Raw genomic sequence first — 11,003 nt, forward strand, 5'->3', positions numbered from 1 at the left:
GCCTAAGCCTAATTCTATTTTGTGTGCAAGCCAAGTTTCCTACTTGTACTAGAAGTCTATTAGTCTAGGGTTTAGTCTACTATATATACACATATTATGGTTCATTGTAACATAGGATTTGTTATACACTCTAATATATTATTGATGTAGCCCTTTAGGATTTCTTCTGTGGATGTAGGCCGTTAGGCTGAACCACATAATCCTCTTGTGTTATTGTGTTCTATACTTTATGTTTTCGCTTCCGCATCCATAATAGCATATTCAACATGGTGTATCAATGCTAATATTTAACAGGTTTAATTATATACATGATGGGCATGAATCTTAGAGCTTAAGATGGGATAGCAAAATAATATTCAAGGTGTATGATTCGATAACATTGTTGCATAAATTAGCTTATCAATTTATTAGAAGTATGTCGTTAAATGATTAAAGTTATCAAATTCCAATAGTTTAAGTTTTGGGGACAATTAATAATTTAAAATAGAATTAGAGTAAGATGTCTTAGCATTGGGCTTTAACACAACTTGTGCTAGAAAAGGTTTTTTGTTTACTTCTTTGATGTTAATGAATAAGAGAAACTACTTTGTATTAGGTGACCAAGACAACCTTAAATTTGGAATTGTAGCAGACAGAATCATTGAAGGGGAGAAATTACGTAGAGCATCTTTGGTCCTATGCTCTCAATAAGACAACAGCAGCTAGTTGCTTGCCCAAATCGTTTGGTATATATTAAAATTTTAATAATGAACTCATCCTTTCCGGTTAAGACATGCTATGTAACCAATATTAAATTATTATCCATCCCTTCTATAAAAAAAATTATAAAAAAAATTTAAAAAAATAAAGAAAAAGGAAGAAAAGAAAAAAAACCATCTCTTACTTTGGTTGTACCTTGTTACCAGTATTTATCGTAATTTTATTTTCTTTTCCTTTTTTTTTTTTGAGATAGATTGATAGTGGGGGAAGAGTAGATGGGATTCAAATTTTGAATCGCAAACATAGAGCACTATAAACTTGTAACTTGTAATCGGTATGTATTGCAATATAAGAGTTGATGCTTGCCAAATATTACACAATGGGATTCATAGGCAGTTTATTTTTACAAATTGGAACTTATGTTAGCACAGGAAAGTACTATAAGAACTAGTTTTTGGCTCTTCCAGAGGAGATATAGCTGTAGGAGACATAAGCTCCAAGTGCTACAATCACAAGAACTGCTGCACCCACATTTACCAGCATCTGCCTCTCGTCTTCATTGACACTTTTGGTTAGATTCTTCACTCTCTTCATAGCAGAAACTGCTACACCCTTGAATCCCTCATCCTCCGCATCATAATAAACTCCATTAGACTCAGGCTTATCTTTATTAACACCACCATATATCTCTTTCTTTTCCTTTTCCTTTTCCACTGAAACTTTTGAGGCAGTACTGCTTTCACCCATCTCTAACTTTGCACTTGTCTCACCACTTTCCTTTCCCTTGATGACCATATGCTTTTCTACACCTTTTTCATTCTCTTTTGCTTCATTCCATTCAAAGTGCTTTTTTTCAACAATATTATAATCTCTTAACTCCACATTCTTTTCCTTCATTTGCCTTTTGGTATCTGAGGATGAACTAGCTTTTGGAGGAGTTACATCCTGACCCTTCTGTGCTTTCTCAGGGCTCTCAGATTGACCAATCTTCACTTCCCTCCTTTTTGAGTCTATGGCAGTTGAAGTTGCTTTTGGAGGAACGTCTTCCACACCCTTTTGCACCTTTGGCTCAACGGAAGCTTTGTTTTCCCTTTGCTTTTCATCCCACATAGATGAAGTAGGTTTAGGAGGGATGACTTCTTGGACCTTTTGAGGCTTTGTCTCAGCACTAGATTTTGGAGGGTGTGGAGCTTTTTCAGTTGCTTTAGCTTGTTCTTTACTAGGACCTACTTTTGCTATGACCTGCTTGGGCATTTTAACGGTTAGAATTCCTTGATAAAACTTGCCATGAATTTTATCTACGTCACAATTCTCTGGAACCGGAAAAGTTTCATTGAAACGGCTCCATCTGTTATCTCCAAGTGGTCGTTCTCCTTGAACCCTTACATTACGAGCGACGGTCTGATATATGATTCTTATTCGATCTTTCACAAAACCTGAAAAAGCAAAACATCAATTCAAAGGGGCTGATTTGAAATTGAACCCTATTAAAAAAAAAAAAAAATTAAACCAATAAGTGGACAAAATGAACCAAACTTAAATTGTAGAAGATCTTTATCCCTCAGCTTGGAGCCTCTTGAGGTTAAGTTAAATGGTTTTTGATACATCATTTGAATAATTTAAACAAATCATATAACTATTAAAACACTCCATACAATTAAATGTGTAGGTGTATATTAATTTAAATTTTCATGTGATGAAACGGAAGATTTTTCTTCCAAACTCCTAATAATAATTGAAACATTTTGAATCATGAATCTACTTTTCTAATATATTTATTTATTTATTTTATAGACCAAATTCTTTTAGTTAAAGTACAACCACTAATAGAAAACTTATATTTAAACAATTGCATGATGGCATGCTAAAACGTAAATTAGTAAATGAATAAGATGAGTAATCAGGTATTAAACAGACCAGGAAGATGAACAAGCAAGATTGTAGATCCTTCATCTTCCTTCCTTTCTGAAATTGGCTGGAAATTCTCATATACCGAACGGACAGATTGTCCTGGAAGGGTGGCCGAAATCCCTCCAGATCGTTGTTTCATAGCCATTTTTGTTGCTTTTATGTTTGAATTCTATGCCTTTCTCTATTACAGATAAACTGTGATGATGATCGATGCTTTTGATTGGTAAAGCTTTACGAGTTGTGCATACCTTTTTATAAGTGATACTTTTGAAGTTGCATGACGGTTGAGTTTTCCTATCAATGAGACTATTCCTTTTTGATTACATTGGTTTTGTGATGCATGATATTACGGGCTTTTGAGACTTACTTTTTGGGTTGCCTTTTGGGATTGTGATGTTTTATGAGCTTCAATTGTTTCCAACAAGTCGTGGTATAACTTCTTCTACAAATAAAGATCAGAGTTCCTCGTGTACCCAGCAAAAAGTCGGTTCTTTGTTTGGTCCACACTCTTTCAATGCGTGCATTAGGAGGTTATTTATTTAAAATTTTACATCCACACCCCCCCCCCCCCCCCCCCAAAAAAAAGAAAGAAGAAAGTTGCTTACGCTGACTCAAATTTTATTCGAGTTCAAAACTATTACGTTTCTCTCAACAAATTAAAAGTAAAAAAAATAATTTTCAATTTAACTGAAGGGTCACACACAGCCAACATAAAATATGTTTAAAGATATAACATTCAACATTGAGTAGAAAGAAACAAAAATCAATGATTCATAGCCTATTGGAATTTTAATTCCTCTTATATACAGTTTGAGCCTTCAGGTATGTTAACATATATAGTGTTGTGGGCTTTAGGCCCAACTAGTTTACTTGTTTAGCACTCTTACTTGTACTACACTCATATTTACTTGTACTGCACTCATATGCCTCCTATATAAAGGCACTCATGTATATTCTTTTAGTGAGAAATACAATACTATTCAATTCAGTATTTCTAACATGGTATCAGAGCCACTGCTCTGACCTTTTCTTCGCAGTCTTGTCTTTATTGGTGTAACTCCATTCTTAATATTGCTTCCGCTGTCACAACAACTGCCACAGCCTTTCGCCGTTGAACCTTCGAGTCTTCCAGACATCGTCCTCAGGTTCCGGACCTGTAGCAACCGCCGTTGGGGAGTTCGAACACTGCAAAGACCACTGCCTTTTCCGGCACCGCCGTGAATATTGCTTCGAAAAATTTTCCAAAGGTACCAAGAAGATTGTCTTGCTCAGATCTACCTGTTCGTGAAAACCTCACAGTCATCGGAGTCTCCACGCGCCCTCATGCGCTGCCACGCGCCAGATTGATCCTGCTCACGTCAGCTTGCCACGTCATCTTGCCACGTCAGCCTGCCACGTCATCACTGACGTCACCTTCCAACGCGCTGCTGACGTCACCTTTGACCGTTGACTTTGACCGTTGACTTTTTCTGGAGTTGACTTTTTGCGGCCCAGACAATCTAGTAAACGCTTTTGCAATTTTTGCAAACGTTTTGGCCATAATATTGAGACTTGTTTTCAGCGCAATAAATCAGCTGTTTCAGGTTCTTCTGCCACTATTGCTAACATTGAGAGTGTCCAACCAATGGCTCCCGTCTTTGCACAGTCTAAGTCTTCAGGTCGCACTTTCACCATGACCACAGATGACCTTAAAAACATCATCGCCAATGTCATTCATATGGTTGGTAATGCATCTTATTCCTCTTCTCTCTCAGCTTTGTCCGGTATGTCTCCTTCCTCTTGGCTTATGGATTCTGCTTGTTGCAATCACATGACACCTCACTCGTCCTTATTTTCTGAACTTAAACCTGCACCACACCCTCTTACTATTCGCACAGCAAATGGTTCCACAATGTCTGGTCATAATATAGGTTCCGTTTCAACCTCCAACTTCTCCGTTTCTGGGGTCTTTAATGTTCCTGGCCTTTCTTACAATTTGTTTTCTGTGGGACAATTAGCTGAGTTGGGTTATCGAATCATATTTGATTATTCTGGGTGTATTGTGCAGGATCCAAGGACGGGACAAGAGCTAGGGACCGGTCCCAGAGTTGGGCGTATGTTTCCCGTGGACAACCTTCGTCTTCCACTTGTTACTCCTATTTCTATTGCCGCAGCTGCTGCAGTTTCCTCTATTCCTTCTCTTGCTCTTTGGCATGCTCGACTTGGTCACGCATCTTCTTCCCGTGTACAACAATTGGCTTCTAGAGGTTTGCTAGGTTCAGTGTCTACAGAAAATTTTGATTGTGTTTCATGTCAATTAGGAAAACAACCAGCTTTGCCTTTCAATTCTAGTGAATCTATATCCACTGATATCTTTGACCTTATTCATTCTGATGTTTGGGGACCTTCCTCTGTCTCTAGTATTGGTGGATCTCGATATTTTTTTATCTTTGTTGATGATTACTCTCGCTATAGCTGGATCTTTAATATGAAACATCGTTCTGAATTATTGCAAGTGTATTCTAATTTTGCAAAAATGGTTGAAACTCAATTTTCTAAACGTATCAAAATTTTTCGATCTGATAATGCTCTTGAGTACACTTAATATGCTTTCCAAGCTGTTTTGCATTCCTATGGCACTGTTCATCAACTAACTTGTCCAGGTACCTCTCAGCAAAATGGTAGACCCGAACGAAAACTTCGTCATATTCTTGACACTGTTCGTGCTCTTCTTCTCTCTGCCAAAGTTCCTGCTCCTTTTTGGGGCGAAGCTGCTCTTTATGCTGTTCATACTATTAATCGCATTCCCAGTCCTGTCATCCAAAATCAAACTCCATATGAGCGCCTTTTTGGGTCACCTCCAGACTATCACCACCTACGCTCATTCGGCTTTGCTTGTTTCGTTCTTCTTCAGCCACATGAGCATAACAAACTTGAGCCTAGGTCAAGACTTTGTTGTTTTCTTGGTTATGGAGAAACTCAAAAGGGGTATCGGTGTTATGATCCTATTTCTCATCGTCTTCGTGTCTCCCGCAATGTTGTCTTTTGGGAACATCGCCTCTTTGTCGAGCTCTCTCACTTCCGTGCTTCTTTATCTTCCTCTTCTGTCTTAGATCTATTTCCAGATGAGACGCAAATTCCTTCTGTAGTTGCTCCTGACCCTCCTATAGCTGATCCTGATCCTCCTGTAGCTGCTCCTGATTCTCCTATTAACTTCTCTGTCCAACCACCAGAAATCCTTGATCCCTTTCCTAGTTCCCCTTTTAATGAACAGGTGGAAGATGAACAGGTCGAAGACGAGCTACCCAACCTTGATCCTGGTTCCCCTGCTCCTGCTCCGCCTGAAGATCATGTACAAGACATTCCACCTCGTCACTCAACTCGGGTAAGGTCCATTCCTGCACATTTACTTGACTATCATTGTTACACTGCCCTTGCTACATTGCACGAGCCTCACACCTATCGTGAGGCTTCCACTGACCATTTATGACAGATTGCAATGAAAGAGGAACTTGATGCATTATCTAAAAACCATACTGGGGACTTGGTCACTCTCCCCCCTGGGAAATCTGTAGTTGGTTGTGAGTGGATCTACAAGATTAAGACTCGCTCTGATGGGTCCATTGAGTGCTACAAAGCTCGTCTTGTTGCAAAAGGTTTTACACAGGAGTATGAGATTGATTATGAAGAGACATTTGCTCCGGTTGCTCGTATCTCATCTGTTCGTGCCCTCTTAGCTGTTCTTCTTTGCCCGGTAAATGGGATCTTTTCCAGATGGATGTCAAAAATGCATTCCTTAATGGGGATTTGAGTGAAGAAGTTTATATGCAACCTCCTCCTGGTCTCTCTGTTGAATCAAACAAGGTTTGTCACCTTCGACGTGCACTTTATGGCCTTAAACAAGCTCCACGTGCTTGGTTTGCCAAGTTCAGCTCTACCATTTCTCGTTTGGGTTACATGGCCAGTCATTATGATTCTGCCTTATTTCTTCGTCGCACTGACAAAGGCACTATTTTACTTCTCCTGTATGTGGATGATATGATCATAACTGGTGATGACCTCAGTGGCATTCAAGAACTCAAAGATTTTCTCAGTCAGCAGTTTGAGATGAAAGATCTTGGACATCTCAGCTACTTCTTGGGTCTTGAAATCACTCATTCTACAGATGGACTTTACATTACTCAAGCCAAGTATGCCTCTGAACTCTTGTCTAGAGCTGGACTCACTGATAGCAAGACTGTTGACACTCCAGTCGAGCTTAATGCGCATCTGACTCCCTCAGGGGGGAAACCATTGTCTAATCCCTCTCTTTACAGACGCTTAGTTGGTAGCCTAGTTTATCTCACTGTTACTCGTCCAGACATTTCCTATGTTGTTCACCAGGTGAGCCAATATCTGTTTGCTCCACGATCGACTCACTATGCTGCTGTTCTGCGCATTCTTCGGTACCTAAAGGGCACTCTCTTCCATGATCTTTTCTACTCTGCTCGGTCTCCTCTTGTTCTCCGTGCATTCTCTGATGCTGATTGGGCAGGAGATCCCACTGATCGCAGGTCCACCACTGGTTATTGTTTTCTTCTTGGTTCTTCTCTGATTTCTTGGCGAAGCAAGAAACAAACTCATGTGGCCCGTTCTAGTACTGAAGCAGAATATCGTGCCCTTGCTGATACCACATCTGAGTTTCTTTGGCTACGATGGCTTCTCAAAGACTTAGGTGTGTCGACATCCTCTGCTACTCCTTTTTATTGTGACAACAAAAGTGCCATTCATATTGCTCACAATGATGTCTTCCATGAACGGACTAAACACATCGAGATCGATTGTCATTTTATCCGTTATCATCTTGTCCATGGTGCTCTCAAGCTAATCTCAGTCTCCTCTACAGATCAACTTGCAGATATCTTCACCAAGTCACATCCTAAGGGACGCCTTCGTACTTTGGTTGACAACCTCAAGTTGGTCTCACATCCACCTTGAGTTTGAGGGGGGCTGTTAACATATATAGTGTTGTGGGCTTTAGGCCCAACTAGTTTACTTGTTTAGCACTCTTACTTGTATAGCACTCTTACTTGTACTATACTCATATTTACTTGTACTGCACTCATATGCCTCCTATATAAAGGCACTCATGTATATTCTTTTAGTGAGAAATACAATACTATTCAATTCAGTATTTCTAACAAGGTACTTATTTTTTCAATAGGAATAATATAAAAATAATCTATATAGATAAAATTTAGAAAAAATTTAATTAAATTCTATAATTAAAATCCAATTTTACGTCGTGTGTTCTAAATTATTTATTTTTAGAGAGTTTATTTTTTTCATTTTTGAACTAAATGTGGAACTACATTATAAATATTTATTTAAGTAAGTTATTGAGTACCAAAAATAAAGAGTTTAGAATTAATGAATTGTAAAAAAAGAAAAAAGAAAAATAAAGTGTTTCACAACATCAAAAATTAAGAATTAATAAATTTTTTAAAAAAATATGAACAATTTACACAGAGTAACAAGATAGTTTTTATTAATGACAGGTCCACTCCTAAAAAATTAGAGAAGTTTTGCTTTCGAGAAGTCAAATAGAGGGTATTTTGTAAGATATTGAAAACAAAAGAATAAATTTAATTAAGATATACCGCCAAGTCGCCAACTATTCAAGTAATTTGTTGAGAAAGGCCTGCTCGTAAATTAATTTTTTTTAAGAGTACTTATTTATGATCTATGCCTAAAAGCCTTTGATGGAAACACTGAGAAGAAACTAGGCATATGCCAATATCTTGGTATTCAAGCCACTACCAATCTGGGGAGATATCTGGGGTTTCCTATCTATCATCAAGAGAGAAATGGGAATGCCTTCAATTTTGTGATTGAGAGAGCCCAAGACAAGCTAGGTAGTTGGAAGGGCAAGGATTTTATCACTAGAAGGCAAAAGAATTCACATCAATTCTGCCTTTAAACCAATCATGGAGTACTATGTACAATGTTGTGCTCCAATAAAAGTATGTGAAGCAGTGGATAAGTTAAATAAAGATTTTTTATGAGGGTCAACTCAAGAGAAGAGAAACTTCATACGGTCAAGTGGAGTACTATTTCCCTACCTAAGCATATTGGGGGACTTGGTATTTTGGAAGCGAGAACAAGAAATGAGACTATCCTTGCTAAGTTGTGTTGGAGTTTAGCTAATGAGCAAGAGGCCCATTGGGCAAAAATGTTGACGAACAAATATTTCACTGATGGTAGGATTTCATATAGGGGAAGGAAGCTCTCTTGCTCCAAGATTTGGGCTAAATAAAAAAAGGGTGGTTATATTTTAAATAGTGGGCTCAAATGGGTGATTCGAAATGGTGCTTCCACCAATCTTCGGTTTGAATTCTGGCTTCCATTTGGACCTTTAAGGTCTCTTATGGAATGGCCTCTGACCCGAGAAGAATAATACAGTCTATATGTGGCTGATATTAGAAATCAAGGGAGTAGCTGGTTCCACCATGTTCTTTCCTTTGCTCTACCTGATGATGTACGTAAAGCAATTCAAGTTGTTCTCTTTTTCCTGGAATCAGGCTCTAAGGATGCCTCCTACTGGGCCTATTCTAAGGATGGGTTGTTCTCTCTTGAATCTGCATATTTACTAGCTAAAGGGTAAAATCTTTTGAACCCAATTTCTGATTCTTGTGAATAGTAGAATTATATATATTTTTTCAATGGCTGTGCTGGCATAATAGTGTTCCTACTTGCGAAGTGTCGGGTTCAAGGGGTTTTACCCTTATAGCATCTGTCCGATCTTCTATAAAGGGAAATGAGTCCCTATATCTTATCCTTTAAGAATGCTCTCTTATGCTAATTCCTTTTGGAGGGAGTTGGGGGTTCACTATGATTGTAAAGGACCATTTACTGAACCTATCATGGATTGGATTCATGCTTCCACCTCCAAATTTACCTTAAGCTAGCATGGTTTACCTTGGAAAGTTATTTTCCCTATGGTTATTTGGTACTGGTTTTTACACACGAATGTTTTTATCATTCGCATTGGTGTAATAGATGAAAATTTCCATAAGCAATGTTTAAAGAAAGTAGCTGAATTTTTCTCAATTGCTACTGATGGCAAAAATTGATCCGTAAAACAGTGGATGGTGGTGTCTTGGCAGAAACACCTAAGGGGTTGGGTGAAGTTGAACATAAATGGATTATCATTGGGTAATCTGGGACAAGCTAGTAGCGGAGGTCTTTTGAGAGATGAGGATGGTGAGTGGATCAAAGGGTGTGCAAGGAACTGTGGAAATTTAAGCAGCATGATGGCAGAGCTTTGAGTTCTTAGAGATGAGTTTATTCTGGTTAGAGATGAAAATATTTCAAATCTGATTGTGGAGCTTGATGCCTTAGCCATAGTTCACCTTATGAAAAACTCCAATGCCAATTTCTCATTAGAACATTTACTTACTGATTGCAGGGACTTGTTGAAGACGTTCTCCAACTTGCACATTGAGCATACATATAGGGAAGCTAATCGGTGTACGGATACTTTGGCAAGAATCACTACAAAATATTTGGGTTAAAGTGGCATTTTTTTTTTGCGACATTTTCAAATCTGCCACTATATGAGGTATATTGCGACGTTTTTGCTGAGTGCAGCTAAAGAGTAGGCATATAGTGAGGTTTTAAAAAAATGCCGCAATAGCCCCAAACAATAGCAGCATTTATCAAAAACGTCGCAAATGTATTATTTTTAGCAACTGTGTGTCGGATTATAATGACATTTTTATAAACCATCCCAATAGCTATTAAAAATCATCAGGCTTTCGTAACAAAATTGTACCGTGATTTATCAAAAAATTCGTAATAAGATGAAATATCCAAATTTTAGTAAATGTTTTTAACTTTCCTACACAAATTTTCACCAAATTGTTTTTCCCACCCACATAATACTTTTTAGCAAGTGTCCTACTCTCTGAACTTACTTTTTTCTTCAATTTACTCAACAACTTTCTCTCTTACATGCACTCCTCTCTCTCTCTCTCTTCCTCTTCTTCTTCTTCTTCTTCTTCTCACGATCCCACTCCGCCGCCCTTGCCACCGCCACCACCCTCCCTCTTTCTCTCTCTCTCTCTCTCTCTCTCTCTCTCTCTCTCTCTCTCTCTCTCTCTCTCTCTCTCTCTCTCGCTGCCACCCTCTCCCTTTCTCCCTTTCTCTAACTTGAATCCCCCTCTCTTTCCATAGTTTACCACTAAAAATACTTCAGTACCAAGTTTCTTTCCAAACCATCACCACCAGTTGTGAAGAAAAGATTTTGGGAAGAGAGGGATTTGTCCCATTAGGCCAAGCAAGGAAATTTGAGGTAAATTTCTTATTTCCCTAATAAATCTAAGTAAAATCTTATGATGGGGTTTATGCTAGAGCATGATTGATTGGGTTAAGAT

At 38.4% G+C, this 11,003-nt stretch overlaps 1 protein-coding gene across 1 annotated transcript; it reads right to left on the bottom strand.

Moving 5' to 3' along the window:
* Positions 1-1,014: 1,014 nt before the first annotated feature.
* Positions 1,015-2,845, bottom strand: LOC142615360 (uncharacterized). The gene is made up of 2 exons (XM_075788110.1): positions 2,617-2,845; positions 1,015-2,135 (listed from the first exon to the last, which is right to left on the bottom strand). The coding sequence occupies exons 1-2, from the start codon at positions 2,753-2,755 to the stop codon at positions 1,147-1,149; spliced, it is 1,128 nt and encodes a 375-aa protein (XP_075644225.1). The 5' UTR covers positions 2,756-2,845; the 3' UTR covers positions 1,015-1,146.
* Positions 2,846-11,003: the final 8,158 nt, after the last annotated feature.

Source organism: Castanea sativa, chromosome 11, assembly GCF_040712315.1.
Source record: "Castanea sativa cultivar Marrone di Chiusa Pesio chromosome 11, ASM4071231v1".
Lineage (NCBI taxonomy): Eukaryota > Viridiplantae > Streptophyta > Magnoliopsida > Fagales > Fagaceae > Castanea > Castanea sativa.